Source organism: Rhineura floridana, chromosome 7 (assembly GCF_030035675.1).
Source record: "Rhineura floridana isolate rRhiFlo1 chromosome 7, rRhiFlo1.hap2, whole genome shotgun sequence".
Classification (NCBI taxonomy): domain Eukaryota; kingdom Metazoa; phylum Chordata; class Lepidosauria; order Squamata; family Rhineuridae; genus Rhineura; species Rhineura floridana.
Window position 1 is genome coordinate 108,102,023 of NC_084486.1, and position 26,201 is coordinate 108,128,223.

At 41.7% G+C, this 26,201-nt stretch overlaps 1 protein-coding gene across 2 annotated transcripts in view; it reads right to left on the reverse strand.

Moving 5' to 3' along the window:
- Positions 1-318: 318 nt before the first annotated feature.
- AP1S3 (adaptor related protein complex 1 subunit sigma 3) overlaps positions 319-26,201 on the reverse strand; it is a 34,022-nt gene continuing 8,139 nt past the window's right edge. The window contains exons 1-5 of one of the 2 annotated variants that reach the window (XM_061634446.1): positions 12,644-12,725; positions 10,936-11,114; positions 6,645-6,753; positions 3,375-3,512; positions 319-818 (exon numbers count right to left, since the gene is read on the reverse strand). In XM_061634446.1, coding sequence (XP_061490430.1) covers positions 783-818; positions 3,375-3,512; positions 6,645-6,753; positions 10,936-11,114; positions 12,644-12,700 — 519 coding nt within the window. In that variant the 5' untranslated portion in view covers positions 12,701-12,725 and the 3' untranslated portion in view covers positions 319-782. Of the gene's footprint in view, positions 819-3,374; positions 3,513-6,644; positions 6,754-10,935; positions 11,115-12,643; positions 12,726-26,201 lie in introns of those variants that run through there. The other variant, XM_061634447.1, reaches the window with a different exon arrangement.

Here is a 26,201-nt window from a genome sequence, read left to right on the forward strand (position 1 = left end):
CTCTCCTTCTCCTCTACTTGCACTTCCCCTCATCTGCTCTGGAGGGTTGGGGAAAAGGTCACAGGGGAGGAGAAGGAAGGAAAGTTCTATTGCACAAGCAGAAATCCTTGTGCTAACAGGATGACCATGTTGGATATAGCCCATTACATAGATCCCCCATTAGTTTATTCTCACTTGTGAAAAAAAATGGGAGGGAAGGGGATGTAACATATTAACATTATTGTTATAAATAACCAAATTTACAAATCAATTTAGTCTGTGTTCTTGGGAGTACAAGCCTGACTTCAGAGCAATCTAAAAATCAGAATCCATCAGTACTTAGAAGTTTTTGCAAAATTGTTATTATTAATCCAGAAAAATGATCACATTCAAAATAAATGTTTTTGGTGGTCATCGTTTTTTGTTTACAAAAGTATACTGAATTGGTCAAAAACTGACCCAAAGTCATATAAATATATCCTTCAAGTTTTCTAGTACCAGTTCCTTAGAATGAAAACATTGGTAGTTAAGAGTTGCCTTAAAAACAAACATTCATTCTAGACAGCCAAAAAAGTTAACCATTAAAAACTCATATAAAGTGTAATACATGTATGTTGTTATGTATTTACTATTGTGGCTGGCTTTCATCTTGACTGTTGCATAGACATATCCCTTCAAGAGACTGGTTTTGTTTGGAGGTGGAAGGGGTTCACTACTTAAATAAAATCTGGGCCCTAGGACCAGTCAGATTTTTACTTATACCATTGGTATGCAGCATCTTTTTCTGTTTATGGAGGTTCTAGTTAGAAGGCAGGCTTGCTCATGTATTCTTCCATTGTCTGCAAAAAAGGACAAAGAATAATTAACCCAGGTATTACAAACTACACGTAGACTCTAATGTGATAGCAAGGCAGTTGGTATAGTACCAAGTGGTGCTTTGAAAATGATGAAAATAGAGCACTGCAGCTAATTTACAAAGCTAATAGGCACTGATTGACAGAATTTGCATGAATGCGTGCAGAAATAGATTAATTCCAGCTTCGTTTTCCAGCCTGGTGGGCTATCCTTCCAAGATCTCTAGTATATCATGAGATCTAAGGAGGGATTACGAACTTGGGGTGGTGGGTGTTTTTTTTAATTTCTCGTCTGTATTCAGTACTTTTCAAACCAACTGCCTTCATGTTTTTGTATTTATGTCTGCAACTGTGAAGGCGAACAAATTATTTTAAAAAACCCTGAAAAGCTGAATTTCTTAAAATATTAACTAGTGACTAGATACAACAGAGGGGTGCATTTGGTCCACAGTTAAGAGCTGATCACTCCCTTTATAAGAGTCTAACCCAGTTCCAGTTTTTCAGCTGCTTCTATTGAAGTCCTCAGTCATTTTTTCAAACAACAAAAGAACCTAAAGTATATTTGAGTCCCACTGAGACCAATTTTACTATCCAATGTGCTAAGCATACATTGATTTCCCATTAGACTTAGTGCTAAATCACACAATAGACTTTTTCCCATGAGACATCCTTATCTTCCTTGGATACATGCTCTTAGGGATAAATGTGAAGTGCAATCCAGGGAGTCATGGATATGGCTGGCATCAGCTCCTGTGAACATGTCTGGGGGCATAAAGATACCCCAATCAAAGAAATTGCTGCCAGCCAGATCCAAGAACACCCCTTTAGATCCCTATTTACTTTTGTCTACAAAAGCACATATCTGGGAAAGCTAGGCACTCCTATGGACAAGAACTACATTGTATGAATGTAAGAAAAGCCTGCTGGTTCAGGCCAGTGGCCTATCTAGACCAGCATTCTGTTCTCATAGTGATCAATAAGGTGCCAATAAGAAACCCCAAAGAAGGATCTGAGCACAACAGCACCCTCCCTTCCTGCGGTTTCTTTCAACTGGGATTCAGAAGCGTACTGCCTCCAACAGTGGAGGTAGAACGTAGCCATCAGGGTTAGTGGTCCTTAAGCATACAAAATATTTTTTGGATGGTGCTCTTTATATCTAACTGCCCATTTTCATTGCTAGCAGTTGTGATTAGCACAGCTGTCTAGAGCTGGTTTGGGAGAGGGCTTAATCTAGTGATATTCACTCTATGGCCCATAAGTGAACTATTGGCTTATTGTCCATAACCAGCTTGAGTTAGGGCACCAGGAACAAAACACGCCACTCTGTGTTTATTTGTTCATGCCACTTTCAGTTTATGTCCACAATACTTTACAGTTTAAAAGAGGGAACAACATGCCTACAGGCTTCTGTATAAAAGGACCTATTCTCTTTCAAACAGGAGTTACTGCAAGATCTGTTATTGGACAAAAATGAAGGTTGCCAGGTACAGCTTAGATGGTTTTAAAGCTTTCAGGCAGATCATTTATGCTTTCACTTTGTTGCACAAAATAAATCAGCAAAGGTAACCAAGCACTTTTTAGACACTAAAAAGGCTGACCTGAACATTCCATCAAGCATTCAGTAAACAGCATGAGTAACTGATTGTTACTCCTTTAACACACACCCCAACAACAATATGTAACACTTCTTCTGAATAGTTCAAGCCAAGTTTCAGAGAATGCCAAAAGCTGATGTGACAGGAAATCACACAGCAACTGTCATCCTTTTGCCCACCAGTTGGCTATTTATAATTTACAATAGTTAAGCTGCTAATTACATCTGCAAGCCTAAAGACACTTACTTAGGAGTAAGCCCATTGAACTCCATGGGACTTTTCAATAAACACGCATACGAATGGGCTATAAAACATGTATTATATCAACCTCCCAATGTTCTTTGGCTTTTAATTTAATCAGCAGAACACTTATTAGGAAATAAATGAAGGCACATTATAGAAAAGGTGGCTTCATTTGTACCTGCACCAGAAAAATCAAGATATGAATATTCACAGTGTAGATTGTTTAAAGCTCTTTTCATCAAACTGGACAGCAACCTGTATGCTTTAAGCTGGATTTCTGCACTGAGCAGGGGAGTAGACTCGATGACCTTATAGACCCCTTCCAATTCTACTATTCTTTGAATCTATGATCAACCTCATGTCCTCCAGATGTTGCTGGACTACAACTGCCATTGTCCCGGATTGTTGCTCATGCTGGCTGGGACAAATGGGAGATGGAGAGTCCAACGCCTAGAGGCAACCATGTTGAAGAAAGAGGTTTTAAGGATATTTAATGTTTGTTTTTTATTTTGTTTTTAAACAGCTTTTTACATTTTTGTGTTTTGCCTTACTTGTCTTTTTATTTTATGCACCTGGCTTTTGTATTCTTCATTTTGTTGTGACCTATGTCCCAAACAATAAACTCTGAACCAAACTGGATATCAAAAGTAAAAAGAGAGAGAGAGAGATCTTGATTTAGCTTCTCTCCTCTCCCCAGCCTTACCTCTTGTAACATATCAGCATCTTCTATGGCTTTCACTGCAGCTTTTTTTGAAGTTTCTTGAATTTCCCCTCCCATCAGAAACTCATCAAGAATAAAGTATGCCTTTTCAAAATTGAAAATAATATCCAGTTCACACACCTGGTAAGGATTATAGAAAGAAATATTCAGGCACAATATTATAGCATTGAGTACGATTATGTGCACAGACCCGTCAAAAAACTGTTCTATGTGTGCACCCTTGTGGCAGGCAGCAAACAAGGGAAACACAAAACTGAAAGCATTAGCGAGGTTTCAACATGAGAATATTTTTAAGGTTAAGTGTCATCCCAATATCATTTTGCTTCCTTACCTATTCAGTTAATTTTTCAGTTGCACACACTTGTACTGAATTATCTTCAACCTTTGAGTCACAGGATTTACATTTTATGACAGAGGCTGCGTACACACCATATACGCGTACACACCATTTAAAGCACATCCCCCCAAAGAATCATGGGAGTGATAGTTTAACCCACACAGAGCTATAATTCCCAGCACTACAGTTCCCAGGATTCCTTGGGGGGTGCTTTGAATGTTCTTCAAATGTATGGTGCGTACACAGCCAAAGTATAGAAGAATCATAGAACTACAGCATTGGAGGGTGTCTTGCAGGCCATCTAGTTCAATGCAGGAAATTCAGAGCTATAGCATCCCCAGCAGTTGCTAACCACCAGCCTCTCCTTGAAGACCTCCAGCAAGAGGAGGCTAATCACCCCTCTAAGTAGTTGGGTTTACTGTCAAACTGCTTTACTATCAAGAAGTTTCTCTTAATTATCATGGGAAGATGATTTACAAACTAAACTTAAGCCAATGTGCTAGAGTAAAATTGGGTCAAAAGCCCCATTATGCTCAAACTGTGCCTGAATACAAAAAGCTACACTTATAAGAGTTTTTAGATGCCATCTCACTCCAATTCATATATAAATCTAACTTGCTTATATAAATTCAAATCTTTCCCCACAATGTTGTGCTGTACATTTTAGTAGCAGAGGTTTGGGATATACAGCTCCTTGAAAGTTCAGACTAAAAGTCAGAGCAGATTCCACTGCCCCACTGACATGGAGCCACCAGCGGCCACTGTTGACAAGGTAGTTTAAAGGACAGAGAGGGGGAGAAGTTTCTCCTAAGGTTGAACCCAAATCTGCTCTCATGCAAGTTAAACCCTTTAGACCTTGTCCTGCCCTCTGGCGTAGCAGCTCAGTATGGAACATCTGCTTTGAATACAGAAGGTCCTAGGTTCACCAAAACCAGAATTACATCTGTGCCTTATTATTATTAATATTGATATTTATTATTATTATTGAAGTGCAATACCATTTTTTCTGTATTTTTCCCTTGATGATTTCTAAGTTAGAGTGTTTCTGCTGCATCACTTCTTCCTCCATATTAAAAACAGCCTCACCCAGGCCCTCTTAAAAAGGCAGATGTCTCAGCATAAACCTGTGATGGGGCAAAGTTCGTCTCCGTTTATGGTCACCACTTTTTTGCTCTCTCCGCCTGCCCTCACTTTTATAGATGCTTTTGCCCAGAGGGGCAAAAAGAATCAGCTTCCCGGCTGGCAATGCTGGAAAAAGGATAAACAGCCCTGGAAGAGGCTCTGCAGTACTCAAAAATTGGTGTGGGGTGTTCCCTAGCTGCTAATGGGCTCTCTTGCTATGAAAAATAAACAGTCCACAAAATGACAATTTGTTTCTTTATTGTGTATATTTATGTCCCATCCTTCACAATAACAAAAAAGTGAGTTACAATATGAAAACACAATGAAATTACAGAATATCACAAAAGCTAAAAGGCAGCTCTACACACAAAACATTGCAGTAGTCTAATCTGGAAATTACCAAAGCATGTCCAGGAGGAGTAGCAGCTGGAACACCAGCTGCAGCTTGTGAAAGGTGCTCTGTGCCACTGATGCTACCTGGACCTCCAGTGACAAGGCTGGATATATGAAGATGCTCAAACTTCACACTTGATGAATTAGGGCAGGCAAGGGAAATTTGTGGCCCTCCAGATGTTGTAGGACTCGAACTCCCATCAGACTCAGCCATCATAGTTGATGGTCCAGAGAACATGGGAGTTGCAGTCCAGCAACCTCTAGGGGACCAGAGGTTTCCCATCCCTCCTTGGTGGAAGGAGGAAGGGCAACTCCACCCAAAACAGGTTGAATACCGCTTCCCTAAACAAAGGGAATACCACCAAGACATACCATCAAGAGTACATCCATCTCATCAGGGCTGAAGCTCAGGTTAGCTACATGTTTTCCCCTACTAACAGAAAACAATGCCCGCTTCAGGGAAGGGACAATTTAGATCAGGAAAATGTCCTGGGGGAAAAGGATTTAATACCGGAGCAGTTAACCTCTTTTGCCCAAGGGCCACATTCCCCCTTGGCCAACCCTCCAGGGTGGCAAGGGGACATGCCAGTGGTCATCTCACAAGACACACAACACACCCTCCTCAACTGATTCTATGCAGTTCAGCAGAAGAGGGGGTTATCGATTCCTCCCCATTTTCAAGTGACTGATCTGATAACTGAGAAGAGGATGATTTCCATCCTTGGCAGAGTGCTGGGCTGCAGGGTAGGTTTAAACTGATTAGCTCAGCACTGTGACGGGGATACAAATTGCCCCCTGTTTGATCAGGGGGGAGTGGACAATAACCCCTTCCTCAGCTGATGGGAATACAAACTGTCCCCCTCTGCTCATCAAATGATTGACCTAATGGGGAGGGAGCAGTTATCTGCATCCACATCCGGGCAATGGAGCAGGCAGAGACAGTTGTCTGCCCACCCCAATACCACATCTACTTCATTTATTCATTTATGCTGCCACCACAAATATCACTGGGGCTTCAGAGGGGGAGATAAATGTGCTTGGGGGAGATGGATCAGGCTCCAGGGCTGTGGATTAGCCACCCCAATGGTAGCCATTTCCTGGAGTAGTGGCAACACCATGTCTACAGGCCCCTCAGCCACACATGCAGAGGGTCATACTTTTTTTCTCCACACGAAAGATTTTTCAGAGAACTTTTTCAGTTGAAATAGTTTGGTGGGTTTTTTTTGCAGAAAATGGGGAACTGCTTGGCCCAAACCGGTTATCCAAAAAATAACTAAATAAAAACACCCCACCCTCACAGCGTAAATCAGTTCCATGGGCCGAAGAAACTACAATGCATTCTGGACAAACACGGAAAGCAACAGATGAAGGTATTTGGGGGGAAAGCCAACAAAACTTACATTTCCAAAATATCTGTCCAACAGCTCTACATAACGATGGACAATCTCTAGGGTCAAGAGTTCATTATCTTGGTCTTCTATTGCACAGCAGAAATATAAACTAGCATACCTGAAATTTAAAAGTGAAAAATCTTGAAACTGTTAGGATTAATATAAAGGCTGGTCACAGTAGAGCTTTATTATGTGATCAGTTATCCCAAAATATTTCTCTCTTCAGTTGATTTAAATATAATGGGTTAATTTGCTTCAAAAGCAAGGAGAATAGCCCTTGGTTAATTAAGGCTTCCACATAAATCCACTTGACTTCCTTATCAACGCTAATTTAAACGACAGGATGAACATAATTTCAGATATGCAGAGGTGGACAGAACATAGAGTTTAGTGCAATAACCAGAAACGATCATGGAATCAGAAATAACAGTTTATGTTTTATTGCACAAATCTGTCACACAGCTCTGTGTTCCATTCTGTTCTAATTGTGTTCATTCTTATCATGCGTTCACTCAGGACAGGTAGCATACCTCTTTTTTTTTTTTAAGGTAACTATATGTCAATTGAGATGACTCCACCCCTCCATGTACTTTGACTGAAAGAACATGTAAGGGTGTATGTGTGGAGCTGCACAGGCTGACACACGCAGCAGCCACACCCACCTGTTATCCATGTGTTCAGCCAGTATGCATGATGGGGTTTTGTATGAGAGGACCCTGGTCTAATCTTGGTCTCCCTCATGTGCAGGAGCTCTACACACATATATTAGTATACTTGCATGGACTCCTCACACGCAAGCAAAGTGCACAAATGGAAGGGGCAGGGATGGGGGAGAAGTTCGATTTAGTTTGCATTTCCAGCCAAATGTATCAAATTTGCACTTTCCAAAACACAGCCATCCTAAACTTATCCAAATTTTGCAGTGTAGTTCATCAACCAAAGAATGCTTACAAAAACACATATATTAGGGGAAAGTGTGCATAAAAATGAATATATGAGTGGGGGAAAATGCAAAAATGCATTAGATGACAAAAAATTGTTTGCAAAAATGTGTACGTTAGTCAAAATAGCCTACAAAAATAAGTTTATTAGGAGAAATTCACACTGAAATGCTGGAGAATTTTCATGAGGATTTTTTAAAAAAAAAATCTCAAATTATTGCAGAAATGTGGAGAACTGAATTGAAGATTGGAAAAATGAGAAACTGAGAGAACTGAAATTGGCAGATCTTTCCATTCCTAGCAGGGGGGCATGGCCAGCACACACACAGATAATGGGGTGGGACTAGCCCACAAAACCTCATGACCCCCCTCACGCACACACACACACATTCTTTACGGAACTTTACGGTTGGATACTAACAACAGCAGCTGAGAGCATTGCATTTCCCCATTGGTACAAGCACTGATGTATTTTCTATCCCATTGCAGCAGGGATAGGGGGCCCTTGTCAGTCCAAAGGTAACACTCCCTCATGGGCAACCTTTCCAGGGCCACATACCAATGGTGGGTGTGGCAAAAGTGGGTATGACCAGTAGGGCATTTTTTAAGGAATTTTTTTCCCCATTCAAATGGCTTGCATGTGGAAGCCTCTCTACCATGGTGTAAGCCCTGAGATGTGGACTGGGACAAACATGGTTCTAACAAACAAACAAAAATCAGGGATTGAATACAGCCTTGCAAATGCATTTACAGAAGTTACTGGCATAGCAAAATTCTTACTAGTCTGAATTATCGGGGGAAGGGGAATGAAGATACAGAGAACCAGACATCACAGTGTGCAGGGAGAAAGATTTCGTTAAGAGGTTTTTCAGAAAGACTGGTAGTTTGTAAGAATCCTAAGAATGATTGTGTAATGTGCCCTTATGTTCTATTGTTTCTATTCAATTTCACTTAAACTGAATTTCTGTTCTTGGTTCATTTCTTAAAATTTATCTGTCTATTTGTGTGGTGTAGTGGCTAAGGTGCTGGACTACGACCTGGGAGACCACGGTTCAAATCCCCACACAGCCATGAAGCTCACTGGGTGACCTTGGGCCAGTCACTGCCTCTCAGCCTCAGAGGAAGGCAATGGTAAACCCCCTCTGAATACCGCTTACCATGAAAACCCTATTCATTGGGTCGCCATAAGTCGGGATTGACTTGAAGGGAGTCCATTTCCATTTCATTTGTGTCCACGGGGTGTCCAAAAGCTAGGACTGGGTATCTGTTTGGGTCACACAACTATTGCTTAAAAACTGCCTTGATGGCCAGAGACACACCTCCATCCAGGCAAGCAAGGGTTATCACACTTCAAGGGCACATTCCAGTAAAACCACTGAACACCAGGGAGGGCTGTAGCCCAGAAAGGGGTGTGGCCTTGGCAGAGTCCTTAGGGCTGTATAGAGAAGCCTGGAGGGCTGAATTTTGACCCAGGGCTTGAAGTTCTCCACCCCTGCATTAAGGAATATGGTCACAGAGGCTTTACACATTTTTGTAGTGCTCCTTACTGATGTGTCATTTCCTTTGCAGCTCTGGTTCCCCCCCCCTTTAAATAACATCTTGGGGAGGGGGCGTTACGGTCAGGTCCGCAGTGTGTGGGATGAGAGGGTTTAACCCTTTTCTTTTGCACAACGCTCCTAAGAAAATTCCACTCCCTTCCCAAGCTGCTATTCAGACCAAAAGCGAAAACAGCAGCTTCCTCAGTCTCCACCCCCATCCCAACAAACCGTAAGGATACAAGATCAGCCCAGCAGTCCGTTCTCACAGTGGCCAACCAGATGCCTCCAGCAAACCCTCTGGCAGGATCTGGGCACAAAAACACTTGCCCCTCCTGCAGTTTCCAGCAACCGGCGTTCTGAAGCACCCTGCTTCTGACCTTCAACTGCTATTTTAAAAAAGGAAAAAACAGGCACACAAGGGCAAAATGTGTGTTCACCGTAATGTGTTGGTTTGGCCTTAATAGTGTGTTGGGGTGGGGGGATCAACATGTTGTGTATCCACAAGCAACAATGGCTTTATTATATCATCTTCACAGTTTTGTTGAACTATGAATCTGTACCTGGCCTTTGAGAAAAAATGCCTTCTTAACATTGTTTCAGCCATAATCTTCAGAAAGATGGCTTTAGGATGTTGAATATTTCTGTACTTTCTCTTAAAATTGGGAAAGTCTCTAGGATTCGGAAATACCCAATTTAACAATCTAGAGAAAGATCAGTGCACTGACATCCCATGGAAATCATTGGGATCCCAACACTTAATGGCAACTTTTGATTCCAATTCATTTAAAAAGACACTTCAGCACATTTTATTTTTTCCAAAAGGTGCTCTCCATGTTCTAGTGGCGACTGGTGGCTCTGATGTCTTCAAGGATCTATCCAAGGTGCTGATTCACTGCCCTACTGCCATCAGAGCCACCTGACTCCACTGCCATGTTCATTCCTTATTTCAAATGCTAATTCCAGTTAAATGATGTAAAGCAGGGGTGGGGAACCACGGGCTCAGGAAGGGGCATGTGGCCCTCCAGACCTGTCTATCTAGCCCTCTGGACTCTTTCCAGGCCACACACCCTCTCAGGTCACTCCCACATTAGTCCTGCTTTGCTTGCTCCTTGGATGTTTTTCACTGGCTGGAATGTAACCATGAATTCTGATAACACCTTTTGCTTGCCTGGATGGAGAGTAGGGGTGTGTGAGAGTGTGCATAGAAACTAAACAACTGAAGAAAAGTAAAATTTACATTTATTGCTCCACCTACTTTTGCCTTTGGCCCAGAGCTTGGAAAAGTTACTTTTTTGAACTACAACTCCCATCAGCCCAATCCAGTGGCCATGCTAGCTGGGGCTGATGGGAGCTGTAGTTCAAAAAAGTAACTTTTCCAAGCTCTGCTTTGGCCCCACCCATTGGCACATTGCCCCTGGAAGGTTGTCTAGAAGTGAGAAGGGCCCATGGCTGAAAAATATCCCCATCCCCAATGTAAAACCTTAACACTTTGGTTTAATAAACATGTAGTGTTTCTTATCATAGGTCGCTTTTAAATAAGAAGGATTCACTGGACATACTGCCTGCTGCCTTATATATTTTTTCTTTCTTTCAGTGGTAAGCAATTCAGACATTTTTGAATGGAACTGAGTTCCTCTTGTGTGTCTGTTCATCCAGCCAAGGTGGATAAACTGGTTTGATTTTATAATCAATCATTAACAGGATTTTGTGGGGGGTTGGTTGGTTGGGGGGTATCTTTGTTGTTACTGTTGCTGCTCTCCTCAAATCCTATTGGAAGTGACATGACTTGTGTAAACACCTGACTTGTAAAACTACTCACACCTTTTGTAAACAAGCTTGAGGTCTTTCCAGTCAACAAAACTACTCGTTTTTTGGTTGCGAGCCAGAATAATCTGCACAATTTCTCGGGTGATCTTTTTCTTCTCTTTTTCAGGCAGTGTAATAAACCATTTCTGAAGTCTTACTTTCCCTTGTCGGCTGAAGAGCAGTATAAAGTGTATCTGGAGTAAACAAAGCAACTGTGGGTAATATTAGGCAAAGACCAAAAAAATTTCCATTTAATGAAACAGCATTTGAGCTAAAGTCTGCCCCGTTACTTAATGGCCATGACTTTACGAGGTACCAGATAACAGTTTCAAGAGAATTTAGGTTTACACCGAGACTAAACCACAGCACAGCCTGAGAGCAAACCTTATCATAATTCCACCATTTACCCTCTTCTTCCAGCACAGTCATAAGAAGTTCAGAAGTTTTCGCTTTCATTTTTTATTTAACACAACTTGCAGCATTGTCTGAATCCAGAAATTCTTAACTATGGTCAACTGAAACAAGCCAACTTGGAAGCATGGGTTATGAAGCTGGTTTGTTTCCACTAACCATAGTTCAAATTAACCAGAGTTAAGGGTCTAGACAGCATACTAAAATGTGGTTAATCTAAAACAAAAGCAGAAACTTCCAACCTAGTCCTCTGGGCTATAGGAGAGGAGAGGGGAGTGAGTGAGTGCATGATCCAGTGCGAATGGGGAGGCTTGTTCTCATTATGCTAAACTATGGTTTAGTGCTATGTCCAAGTGCAGCCATTCATACTTTTTTGGTCAATTTCCTCACAGAAAAAACTACAGAGAATGCTTTTCTCTTTCTCCCCTCTCCCCCAGTCAACACACACAGGCTTACTTATACTAAAGAGAGGCATAAAAAATTCAAACCCAAACTTTCCTTCTTCCTCATATTATGATTGAACACACATTTTTATCAGAATCTCTAGCTTAACTCTACAGCAACTAAGAAAGTTTTAACTGATAAATCTAAATATCATCTAGTAATGCAAAATTAATGGGAAAAGTAGCTGCTTCATGCAAAAGGATTCTCTCTCCCTCCATCTCTTTTTTAAAAGCTACTTTATATACTACTGTTTTTAATATTATTATTTATTCAATTTATTCGTTGTTCCTGCATAAAAAAGACTCCTTAAGTGATTTACATTGCAATAAAAACCATACAATAAGCTATAAATTCTTATCATTCTATACCAATTAGCACGGAAGGGGCTCGATGGCCATATAGGCCCCACCCAACTACTATTCTATGATTCAAACAGACCCAATAAAACAGCAACAAAGACTTCAGCAGCAAAAAAATGTATTATCAATACAATGTACCCACAAAAATAGGTTCCTTTTCCAACTCAGGCTCTATGCAACAATGAAAAGCATACCAAAGGCTTTAGGTTTAATGCCAAACCACCAACCTATTATCTGTGCACTATTTAACATAATAACCTATGAAGAAGGCCAGCATTATCTCCTCTAGCTCATATGGAGAGGACAAAGCTTGCCTAGAGCCACTCAGAGAGTTCACAGTGATATCTCTTAGGCAAGCTCTGTCCTCTCCCACCCCTCTCCCCTACCAAATTATAGAGGCCAAGCACATAGAGCTAAGCACTTGATATATCACAGTTCATGCTCTGTCTTCTCACACAATATGGTGTGAAATTTGCAAATGTGGTATCAGAAATATTGGTTGGTCCTACCTCAATGGCTGAGCACATGCTTTGCATGCAGAAAGTCCTAAGTTCAGTCCCCAGCATCTGCTACCAGTCAGTACGGGCAATAATGAGCCAGATCAGTCTTTGCCCTCATAATGTTTGGATTACAACTCCCATCAGCTCAAGCAATGCTGACTGGGGCTGAGGGGCGTTGTAGTTCAAAATATCTGATCTGACTCAGACAGTACAAGACAATTTCCTATGCTCCTGACAGAGACTTGTTTTTATTTATATCCCAGCCTTCCTCCAAGACCTCAGCGTGGGATATGTAGCTTTCCTCTCCCAACCACCCCATTTGATCCTCACAACAATTCAGTGAGGTTAGGCACAGAGATAGTGAGGGGTCCAAAGTCATGGAACGAGCTTCATGGCCAAGTATGTGTGGCCTGATGCAGTGCTTGGAACGAACCAATTCAGATTAACCACTTCACTACCTTAATTCAAACATTTCTCAATTACACTTGAAAGTAGTTCCTCTAATTTCTAGGTGAGCTGAATGTGAACTGAGTTCCTTTCCAGTGGAACTCTGGGTTATTTTTAATTCAATTTTAATTTTAATGCAATGATTCTTATATATAGGGGTTACATCCCATTTAACTCTGTCTTTGTGGCCACTGCATTTGCCATTTTTGCCTACCTGAAGAGTGATGCTGCTGTTCAAGTTTACAGATCATAAGTGTTGGGAAAAATAAAACAGTTGCTCACATGACATAATGTGTATGTTTTGAAGTTCTCTTTGTCTTCTTAAGTATATTTTACACTTTAGCACAGCAGCATGCAAAATTCTGAAGGCTAGGCCAGTGTGGTGTAGTGGTTAAGGGGCTAGACTGCGACCTGGGAGACCAGGGTTCGAATCCCCTCACAGCCATGAAGCTCACTGGGTGACCTTGAGCCAGTCACTTCACTGCCTCTCAGCCTCAGAGGAAGGCAATGGTAAACCCCCTCTGAATACCGCTTACCCTGAAAACCCTATCACAGGGTCGCCATAAGTCGGGATCGACTTGAGGGCAGTACATCATCATCATCATCAGGGAAAAATATTGCAGACCCCATAAATGAATTGTGAATTGAACTGTTAATAGAACTGGAACAGAATTAGCTCTTTTTTTAAGACAGGGTGAACTGTAACTGGAACTAATTCCTTTTTAAAATGAACTTTCCAAGCACTGGCCTGATGTTCTCCTCACTCCATTGCCCAGTGATTACTTTGCCTTTGCTGCCAGGTTTGTATCAATCATAAGAATCTTGCATTCCAGCAGAACTGGTTCTTAAAATACAGATATACAGACTTTGTAAAATAAATAGGATGAAGGGACTGAAAAGTTGCATTCAATCAAAACTGGGTGGCACCCAATGCCAGCATTTTAAAGCAATTTGTTGACAAGAGCTTATTTGGTTCAACCATTTCCTAGGACTACATGATGGGTTTAAAACGTTTTAACTGCTAGACAAAAGAAAGTGACAGAAGGAACAACAAGGCATGGTTTTTGCTGTTGTGGCAACACAGACACAAAGAGCAACTACACCCTAAAAGACAAAGCAGCTACGGTCAAATTAGACAAAGAATAGTCTAAAATCCAAGGCTTAAATAGGTACAAAATGCATGTGTCCATGTTTGGCTTATAAACTAAAATTAGAGTATTTGTGAACGTTAATCAAACCCAACTAACAGTTTTCCTGAACATTTATACAAACAGGGTAGCTCAGGAATTATCACAGTTTGTTCAAGTTCAGTTATGTTTGGTTGCTTCTGGACTGAGCCATATCAGATGCCCTTCAAAAGACCTTTGCCTTATCATTTTTGGTATGTAACCAACCATTTTTGACATCAGTTAAGGTTCATCCTCTTAGCTCTTCAGAAAGAAAGACAGAATTAGGTACATACAAAAGGAAACAACTTTGGGGGTGGGGGAAGAAGAAAAGAGAACTATAACTTCTCTTTCATCCCTCCCAGCTCTACCCAATACCTGGGCCACCAAGGAACAACCTGAGTTGAGCAGAGGTTAAAATGGGGAAAAGGCACTACCCAGATGATACCATGGGATCGCCACCAGTCACCCTGCAGGCTTGAACATCAGAAATTCAGAATGACCTAGAGCAGCCTTTCCCAACCAGTGTGCCTCCAGATGTTGTTGGACCACAACTCCCATCAGCCTCAGCCAGCATTGCCAATGGTCAGGAAAGATGGGAGTTGTGGTCCAACAACATCAGGAGGCACACTGGTTGGGAAAGGCTGACCTAGAGTCTGAAGTGAGAATGAACTGGTTAAAGCACCTTCCTTCATTAATTGCTATGCAGTCATATGATATAACGAGTGTCCTCATTGAGGGAACATAATAGTACGTAGCCATTGGGGAAAATAAAGGAATGAGGGGATTACTATTCAACATTTCCCACTATTAAGGTCCTCTGTTATTTTGACCAAAACTTAGGAAATCTCATCTGGATTTAAACTTATTTTGATATCATAATGCTTCTTCAATGTACCTCAGCCCACTTAGCACTGCCTAGGTTAGCATCAGTTGTTTACCCAGAGGTGAGTACCTTCAGACCAAAGTAAGTAGGAGATCTACTTTGGGGTTTTTTTTACTTGATGCTCAGATCCCCAACCTGAAACCAGGGACAAAGATTTTAACAAGAACTCTGAGTCCAGGAATTTATTTTGACTACCAAAATTGAACAGTACTGCCACACAAAATATCCACTCCTCCAGTTCTTTCAGTTGAGCAGTATAATTCACTAATAGGCGAAAAAACCACCTTGCAGTTTAAGAACGTACCTATGTGTGTGTTATGTGGGGAGCAGGAGACCTGACCTCCTCTCTGAGATATTGTACTGCCCTACAAATTTGTCAAAATGCAAACACAATTTGGGTTGGTCTTTTACAGTCCAATCCACTTTCCATGTAGCTTGGAAGAATTTGGTAACATGTGCCTCTGAGCATATGGTGAGTGGTGGCAACACATGCCATCTCCAAAGAGGGAGAGTTACATTTTTGTATGCTTGTTGGTGTTCTTCTTACTTTGCTTCTTTTCTGTGTTACTACTGTTTCTACAGAGAATCTAACCTACAACATTATATTTCTCTCATTATTCATCCTAGAAATCTGTCAAATTTATTTTTATTAATTTCAAAGCCTTTTTACTGGTGGATGTCATACGATGGTGAAGATAACCGGAAAAACAAACTTGGCCTGTCCAAGATGCATATTTTCAGCCTGCTGTGCTTAAAGTACTCCACTTAAAGAAAGGTGGGCATGGTCAATTAAAAACATAGAGCACACCTAGAATTTTGCTAGAATATATTTCACCTCCCACTGTTTTATCTTGTGCAAACTGAGACACTCCTCATGTCCATTGGAAACTATTCTGCAGAACAGTCAGTGCCATTATTCCACAATTGTTTTTGGAGCTTTTTTATAGTGTTGCAAAGTGTTGTTGTAGTTCACATATTCACAGGAACAGAAGCAAAAGAAAATGATTTACTATAGGAAACGTCACTAAAATTGCAAATCAAATCAAACATATTTAAAGTGACAAGCTGAACTATATCAACTGTCTTAATATCGTTGCTTCCTCCCTGTTAAACCAAGATCAGCACAGCACATGGCTTATTTCTGTTATTTGGGTTGGCTGCAGGTGTTGCCACCACTCACCATACAGTCAGAGGCACATGTTACCAAATTCTTCAAAGCTACACAGGAAGTGGATTGGACTGTGAGGGAGGGAAGAAAAAGATGGAGGCGCTATCGTCTGCACTTCATACGGCTCCTGGGCATTGCTGACCTTCTATTCTAAATTGAGGTGAGCCCTAACCTTGACACGCCAACTTAAATTATCCCAAAATAGTTCCAACAGCTTGTATTTTCACTGGAGCAATTGAGGGAGAGATTGGAAGAACACTGAAGGAGATAACAACAAAAACGCCAAGAGAGTTGCTGAGGAAATTCCTCTTTTCCCTCTCTCTCTCTCTTTCTCCCCCGGACAGTAAATCTCTTGAGGCTACGGCAAATGTGCAGCCAGGTAATACAGTGAAGCCGACATATACTTCAAACCTAATCTGGGGGCGCTTTTCTACTGTCGCTGCTGTAACGATAAGAAAAGTTAGGTCTGCTGCTAATTAATTCTGGACACCAAAATGGTCCTCACACGTCAAGCAAGCAAGACATTGGGGGTGCCTATATTCTCTCCAACTGATCCCCCAAAGAAAATAGGAAAGAGACAAACTAAAATCCACTCTTACTTTTCCTCGAATGTGGAAGCTAGGGGGGATGTTAGACAAGCCTCTCCCCTGAATGCCGAATGCAAGGACGGCGGGGCAGCAAACGTTCCTCCCGTTAACCTTGACTGGTCTGCGGACTATACTAGGTGCAGTCTTGGTATTTACCCTGAAGAAAGGTCCCCTCAGGGTTTGGACCTGGCTACAGAGCTTGCCCAAGCAACATTACTGGGGATTACTTCCCCTGGAACCAGGAGAAGCTCTGATTTCGTTCCACAAAAAACTGCATTAACTCAAGATACAGACAGCCATTTCATTCAGTCAGGGACGAGAGCAACTACTAAACTGATCCAAGAAAATTCCATTGGCCCAACACTACCTGAACACACCAAGATCAGCATGGATTCTAACCCTCTGCCCTCTGCCCCTTTTGATAAACAACCTTTGCTGTTACTTCAGGAGAAATCAGCTTCATCTAAACTGGAGAACGCGATGGCGCTGTTAGCAACAGGACTTGACTCAATCAAAAAATTCCTTTCGGAATGCTATGATTTGCTGGTGATCATAACAAAATTTCATAAACGCGAAGAGGGGCCAAATATCTGGGAAAAGACTATCGCCCAGACCTCCCAAACCACCAATATAAAAACCATGATAGAAAGAACATCAAAGAAGCCAGCAAAGGGAAATCCCGGGAAAGAAAAGTGCAAGGCCATAACTCAGAAAAAGAGTAAAAACATCAAACCCAATGGGAAAAGGCCGAAAATAACGTCATATACCAAGGGAATGAATTTCAGAAGGCTTTTTGACCTGTTAGATAACCCAAAACAGCCTCCAATCAAAACCTTTCAGAAATGCAGGGCACCCCAACAGGCTGAAGAGGAATATACCAACAAAGGCGCCCCAGACTCTGAAGCCACTTTATCTTACCCTCCTGCTGAGAAAACAAACATCTGCCAGCCTCCTCCGGTTCCCCTAGACCATAAAATTGACTCTATGCTCACTCCTGCCGGAATTCAAGACCCTTGGCAACATGTCTTTGAAGCAGGACCCGAGACTTCGTCTCAGGATCAAATTAAATCAAGAATCATTTTAAACCCTAAAATTGAACAGAAATGGAAACTGTCCCTAAGCCGGCAAAAGCTAGTGCTCTCCAATTTTCCGAATCCTAAAGGCATGCTGTCGTTCGACCAGCGTAAAGCCCATTTCCTGCAATTGGCAAAAAAAACCCTGCCCCCTCGTGTGGCAACATCGATGATATTATTAACATCGAATATTTATTTTACGATTATTGCCATGCTCGAGCAGTGATAACGTTTCAGACCTGGGTGTCTGTACAATTGGTGTACAAAGGAAAAGATAAATTCTATCATGCCGGAATCCTAATATCCAGGTTATTCGAGAAACAAAATCGCATAGGCCTTTTCCACCAAATCCCATGCCCCCTTAAATGTAACAACTGGAGTAACACTCTTATTTGCCTAGACAAGCCCCAGCCCACTGAAAGCTCCATGAGCCCTGCACATAGCCCAAAATGCATGCTCTATCAAGCACTCCACAACCCGAAAATTGACCTGGTCCCGGAAGAAAAAGAACTACTAAATTCATTTCTATCTTTGCCATCTCAGCCTCAGGAAGAAATAATCTCCAGACTCACGTTCCTAAGAGATACGATTGCTCACTCCATCTTCCAGGACAAAGCTACGAAGTGCCAGGTACGGGACCTGGAATCACCCTGCTGCCTAGTGATGTCAGCTCCTAGGAATCTAGAGCTGGTGACTGGACAGCTAAAGCGGCACACTATCTCTGTTGGGATTCCTCCTTCCTCTAAGGGTCATAATCCTCTTATTCCTAGATCCTCTTTAAAAAAGCCAAACAACACAGTCGAAGAGCTTTCTGTGCCCCCAAAGGAACATTGCTTGAACTCAGCCCTTAATGTCTGGCGCAGACTGGCTACAATCCAGGTACCTTGGCCCCGAGGAACTGGGTCACACTCCCGCGATGCTTCCCTTGAGTGAGATTGATAAAAATAAAAATAAAAAGTCTGTTATGCCCCCACCAGAATCTGGTGCTGTCTATGTGAACAAGACCGGTGAGCTCAACCAGATCATCGAGCTAAACTGACAAACATCTTACCAAGCCAACCCCTCAGTCAGACCTACAATTGGATACTCAGTAACTTGCCCACGGGACAATGGGAGAACCAACAATACAACAACTGATCAGTTCAATTTCCTCACATGGAATATAGCTGGCTGGTCTGTCAAGCAAAATAGGCTGGAGCTATTGGCCTTTTTAAGCGACTTTGAGATACTGAGGATTGGTATCCCATCAGCAGGCATGTTGAACAAAAGACCATGAAAATAACATCACAGATTTTCTAAACCAGAAGAAAATCTAACAGCAACAACAGTTAATACATAGCCAATATTGTGATACCTCCTCAGGAGAGGCTGGCTAAATGGCTGCCTATCACAGACTGAACAGTCTTTGTAACTACATCATTGAAATGTGGTGGTTGGCACCGAAAAACATTTGATTTTGCAAAAGTGTAGAAAGATCATATAGAAGATTTGCTATATATAGACAACCATGGACAGAATAAGAACATGCATTCTTCTGATAGTCTGTACAAGGATGGCTGTTCAATTTTGCCATAAATAACCAATAGTGTGCTTTGATCTGCCTGTAACATGCTCTGGCTTGCTTCTTGGATCTAGATCTGTGTGTCCCTGCCAAATCTAATAAATTTCAGGTCATTACTTGAGATATATTGGTGGCTGGCAAGAATCCTAATGATTTTCTGCCCAGTTGCACAGTAGAAAAAACTATTATAGCCAATACTTTGTTCCATGTGTTCTCATTTGAAAGTCCACAGGTGAAGCCTATACTGATTGTAACCTTTTATTCAACCCTGATTCTATGTATTTTAAATGGTTTTGATTTATTTATGACGTTTATGCACTGGTCTGTGACCGAAATAAAATTTTACTTACTTACTGCTGCTACTGATTGGACTGTGAAAATCCAACCCAAATTGGGTTTGCATTTTTACAAATTTGTAAGGCAGTACAGTATCTCAGAGAGGAGGTCAGGTCTCCTGCTCCCCTGGTGCATTCACTATAGCTGCCCAATTTCCCTGCTTTTTAAAGTTTGATAGAAATATCTGTGGGTTATAGGTACCTTCTTAAACCACAAAGTTTTTTTTTTGCCTATTCATGAATTTCTCTGATTTTTAATCCTGGAGGTAAGAAATGGGATCCTGCGCAAGTTTGCTGAGAATGGATTGATCATTTGCATGCTTACTGAGTTCAGTGGGATTTACTCCCGTGCAATCATGCTTAGGATAGGTAAAACTGATGATGGGGGGGGAGGGAGGGAGTGTACAGGGGAGGAGGAAGAAGGAAGAGGGGAGGGGAGGATGAAGGGAGTGGAGAAGGGAAGGAGGGGCAAGGCAGGTCTGATCATATGCATGCTTATTGAGTTCAATGGGATTTACTCCCATGCAGTCATGTTTAGGATAGGTAAAACTGACCTTGGGGAAGGGAGGGAGGGGAAAGGAGAGGGAAGGAGGGAGGGGAAGGGGAAGGGGAGAGGCAAGAGCGAGGTGATGGGAGGGAGGGAAAGGCAGGTTTGATCATTTTCATGCTTATTGAGTTCAGTGGGATTTACTCCCATGCAGTCATGTTTAGGATAGGTAAAACTGACCTTGGGGAAGGGAGGGAGGGGAAAGGAGAGGGAAGGAGGGAGGGGAAGGGGAAGGGGAGAGGCAAGAGCGAGGTGATGGGAGGGAGGGAAAGGCAGGTTTGATCATTTTCATGCTTATTGAGTTCAGTGGGATTTACTCCTGTGCAATCATGCTTAAGATAGGTAAAACTGACCTGGGGCAGGGAAGGGAGGAGGGCAGGGAGGGGGAGGAGATTGGGCGGGTGGGCACTGGGCAGAGTGAAAGCCCCTTTTCTTTCCAAAAGGAAAACATTGTGAACAGTATCATTGTTTTTCAGCATTTCCCCTACCTTTTTATTCTACAGCAGGCACATATAGCCTTCCACCCAAATTTCAACCAAAACTGTCCCTGGCCACATCCACACCAGCCCTTTATTTCACTTTAGACAGTCATTGCTTCTCCCAAAGAATCCTGGGAAGTGTAGTTAGTGAAGGGTGTTGAGAGTTGCCTGGAGATGCCCAGTTCCCCTGACAGAGCTTCAGTCAGAGCAGCTGACTGTTAAATTACTCTGGCTACTGGAGCTCTGTCAGGGGAACAGGAGTCTCCTAACAACTCTCAGCACCCTTCACAAACTACAGTTCCCAGGATTCTTTGGAGGAAGTCATGACTGTCTAAACTTGAAATAAAGATCTGGTATAGGTGTGGCCCCCTGATTAGCCAAGCCAAGCCAAGCAGCTGCAAGTCTGGCTTTTAGAATACTGACAGTTTGTTCTTACTGAGCATGCCTGGGCTTATCATTCACTCCAATGCTAAATTTCTTATATTAATTAAAAATCGGTCAGGCCTTTTTTAAAAAAGCTCTTAAATTGCAGAAGAAGGTGGTCAGAGTATGGGGCAACGTCAGTAATAGGATTACAGGTACTCTGTGAACATGGCTGATTTTTAATGAATTTCAACAAATTATGAGAACTCCGAGAGAGAAAAAAGTCCAAAGGGGATCTGGGTTTTTTCTCTCTCTTTTTACACTTTGAACTCTCTGTTCTCTTTGACTGTTTTGTGTATCACCATGAAAATGTAGAGGGTTGTTAAGCAAGTGTTTCTGAGTTCAGGACTATAAGTTTTGTAAAGATTTGTTTTGAAATGAGCTTATGGGAAGCATCAAAATGGCATGGGGAGTATTTTCAATTTAACATTGCAGAATTTGAAAAATCCATGCTGGCTGTATAATTTAAAAAGGTGGATGTGGCAATGTGTGTGTAATTTTGTTTTTACCATTGCCAAAAACATTGGGAATAAGAAACTCTTGCTGATCTACTGTAAACACCCAGAAATCCTGATCTACCTTCGCTTTTTAATTTTTTGTTAAAAGACAGCAGTAGCAGGGGCCCAGTGAAGTCTTGGTTAATTTAAGCTTGCGTTGTGCTCTGGGCCTCAACCCTTCTGGGCAACAAACAAAAGCATTTGTTGATTTAAGGAAATGAGTCACTTTGGTTTCAATGACACCTCAATACATGGTGCAAGAAGAAGGTTCAGAGCTGTGACCATGAGAACAGAGTGTGCCTTTCTATTCTCTCTCTTCATACGCATCACAATGACATAACTGAAAGGGAGATACAAGCAGCTTAATTAAGTCCAAGTTAATTTGGGCTCTTGAATCTCAGTCAGATTGCTCATTCATCTATACATGGGGTATCTTGCCTTGTGGCTCTGAAACAGAAGTAAAGCGATCTGCTCACAATATGCTGTATATATGGCAGATGGGAGGTGAGAGGAGAAAGAGAGCGTTAGAGGTGCTTGTTGCCATGGGATACACAGTAGCTACTTATAACAAAACCATCGGGGCCACAAAAAGTACAAGGATGGATTTTTTTTTGTTAAAGCTTCCCCCCCCCCAAATCATTTCACACTGAAGATCTACTACTATCATTTATTCAGCAGAGTTAGTGCAAACAAGACGAATCAAGCTACAAAGGCAATTCATTAATCTCTGCTCCATTACAAGTTGTTTTTATATTTTTTTCCAGCCCCACATTCAGCACTGTGAATTTTCAAGGACGTTCTGGCTGCTGAGGGAAGTCGCTAGCCTTAGAATGTTCACAACAGTCCAGTACTGTACTGCAGGTTGAAGCAAAATGTTAGTAGCAAAGAAAACCCTCTTAGTGCTTAGGGTCAAGATGTGCTATCATGGCAAGGCAGAGAGGAGAAGGATGGATAGTTCAGTGCGAGATCCAGGGAAAAAAGGAAGCCCAGAATCAAAGGGCAGGGGAAGAGTCAGAGTGAGAAAGCAGAGTGCACAGCTGGCAGTGCACACAAAAACAGATAAAAGAACCTAAAAACGGGTAGGTGTATGAAGCAAATATTTGAGGGAAAAAGGAGGAGTTAAGAAGAAACCCACAAAGCTTGGGGACAGGAGATATAGGATACTGGCAGGAAGGAGGGCAGAGGGTAAGAAGAACTTGGGAGGCAGGGATGGTATCTTGTAAACTAAGGGGTAAGCAAGGAAGCAAGTGAATTGTTTATTACAGTCACCAACCCATAAGATTAGGTACAAAAATAAAACATCCAGCTTGTTAAAGCAATTGCAAACAAAAACATATAAATATGTATTTTTTCCCCTCTCAGGAAGCCAGCAGAACATTTCTCCTGATCTGTATTGCAGTCAAAGAAAAAATATCAACCCATAGGAGAAACATCCCATAGGCAGAACAAACTGAATCTTCAGGTGATCTTTGTGGAAGGACTCTCTGTAGAGAGAGAATCAACCCGTCTCTGTACCCCGTGTAAATGTTACAGTGCAAAACAGCATGTTCAATAGATTCTACAAACAAACACGCAAACACAGCCATTCATTAACCGGGGTCTTATTGAATCATCCACTTAACAGTGCAGAAGGCAGCACATTAAAATGAGCAAAGGTAAATGCTCTCCTATACTTTGAGATAGGTAATGTATACAAACATGCAGCTGTGGCGATTCCATAATTTAAAGAGTTATTAAAGAGTAATGGAAGGGGGAGCACGCAAGCCTGAAGCTCCCCACAGCATGTTCTTGTAACAACAAAATCATGGTTTGTTAAGTCTGAACACAGCTCACGTGTGTGCGTCTCTCTCTCTCTCACACACACACACTCACACACACACACACACAGACATATTTATTTATTTATACATTTATATTCCCTTTTCTCCAAGGAACTCATGGTGGTGTACATTTTATCCTCTCCATTTTATCCTCACAACAATCTTGTTAGGTCAGTTGAGCTTAGAGACTGTGACTGGCCCAAGGTCACCCAGTGAGCTTCATGGCTGAGCGGTGATTTGAACCCTGATCTCCCAGGTCCTACTCCAACACTCTAACCACTACACCACAGTGTCATAGATAAAAGCAGGGGCTTGAGAAAATAGTTATTGATGGAGGCATAGGAAATAAAGAGGCAAAGGAAACTGAAATACTATAGGCCAGGTGGTTCAGAGAGATATAGGTTTGCCAGGCTCACATCCTTAAAGAATCCTGTTCTTTAAGAATTCCATAGGAAGGAAAACTCTTTCGAGAGGCAGCCTTTTCAGTTACTACAGCACTGCACTGGAAAAACCCACGCCTAGTATAATTCTCCGTACTACAGCAGCTATTAGAAGAACAAAGACCCTCTCAAATCTGGGCCTAGAAATCCTATAACTGATGTGAGGCATTTCCAAAATTTAATTAGCAATCAGTGCCAGGGTTGTGAAGAGAGGCAAATACAAGCAGGCAAGCCAGCTCAGTGGAGCATGTGAAACTGTAACTGGAGAGGATTTCTAGCCCTTTCAAGATTCTCTTCTTCCTTCTTATCACAGCAGGGCCTCCAGAAAGGTGATGGGTGAGGCAAAGAGCAACCCAGGCCTGACCTCCATTTTTCAGAGCGATCACCCACAGATGAGCCACAATTAAATGGGGACAGGAGGCCTTTAGCTTTCCAGGGGATGTGCATCATAAGTATTGGGGTCAAATCTGAAACAGTCCCAGGTCTATTCTAACAATGACTTAAATTACTTGCAATGAGGTGAGGGTGGGAAGAGTTCAGACTTGGTTGTTATTATTGTTATTATTATTATAAAAGTTCTATAATAAAAGAAAATAGATACTATAAGCAAGTAGATAAATATGATATATCCATGTAAAGTAAAAGCATTATAACCAATGAATACCAAGACTGTTAAATTGAGTTCTAACATCAAGTGATTATAGCAGGTGGCGAAAACATTTGATCCTTCAGATGTTGCTCAACTACGACTCCCATCAGCCCCAGCAACCATGACCAGTCGACAGGCATAATGGGAGCTGTAGTTCAGCAACATCTGGAGGACCAAATATTCCCTACCCCTGGATTATTGGACATTATTAGTCCATGCACACACAGTCTCCACAATGAGATTTGGGTTCATGCAGGTTGCAACAAATGTCCATCTCCATTTACATAAAACAGAAAAGGTGTCCCAATCTTGTCAAATTTGTCACTTTTAGCAACCCCTTCAAATCACCAGGAACAAATCACCAGGAACAGATGGCATAACAATAGAGTTGCTACAAGCTACTGAGACTGAATCTGTCCAAATTCTGACAAAAATTTGTCAAGAAATATGGAAAATTAAACAATGGCCCACAGACTGGAAGCGTTCAATACACATCCCAATTCCAAAGAAAGGGGATCCCAGGGAATGCAATAATTATCAAACTATTGCCTTTATATCCCATGCAAGTAAAGAAATGCTCAAGATTCTACAACAAAGGCTCTTACCATATATGGAGCGAGAAATGCCAGACATCCAAGCTGGATTTAGAAAGGGAAGAGGCACCAGAGATCATATCACAAACATACGTTGGACCAAGGAATTTCAGAAGAAAATCACCCTGTACTTTATAGATTACAGCAAAGCCATTGACTGTGTAGATCATGAAAAACTATGGACTGCTTTAAAAGAAATGGGGGTGCCCCAGCATCTGATTGTCTTCATGCGCAACCTATACTCTGGACAAGAGGCTACTGTAAGGACAGAATATGGAGAAACCAATTGGCTCCCAATCGGAAAGGGTGTGAGACAGGGGTGTATCACCCGATTTATTTAATCTATACACTGAACATATCATACAGAAAGCAGGATTGGACTAAGATGAAGGAGGTATGAAAATTGGAGGGAGAAATATCAGTAATTTAAGATATGCAGACAATAGCATACTACTAGCAGAAACCAATAATGATTTGAAATGAAGGCTGATGAAAGTTAAAGAGGAAAGCACAAAAGCAGGACTACAGCTCAACCTCAAAAAGACTAAAGTAATGACAACAGAAGTTTTATGTAACTTTGAAGTTGACAATGAGGACATTAAACTTGTCAAGGATTATCAATACCTCAGCACAGTCATTAAACAAAATGGAGACAATAGTCAAGAAATCAGAAGAAAGCTAGGACTGAGGAGGGCAGCTATGAGAGAACTAGAAAAGATCTTCAAATGCAAAGATGTATCACTGAACACTAAAGTCAGGATCATTCAGACCATGGTATTCCCAATCTCTATGTATGGATGTGAAAGTTTGACATTGAAAAAAGCAGAAAAGAGAAAAATCAACTCATTTGAAATGTGGTGTTGGAGGAGAGCTTTGTGCATACCATGGACTGCAAA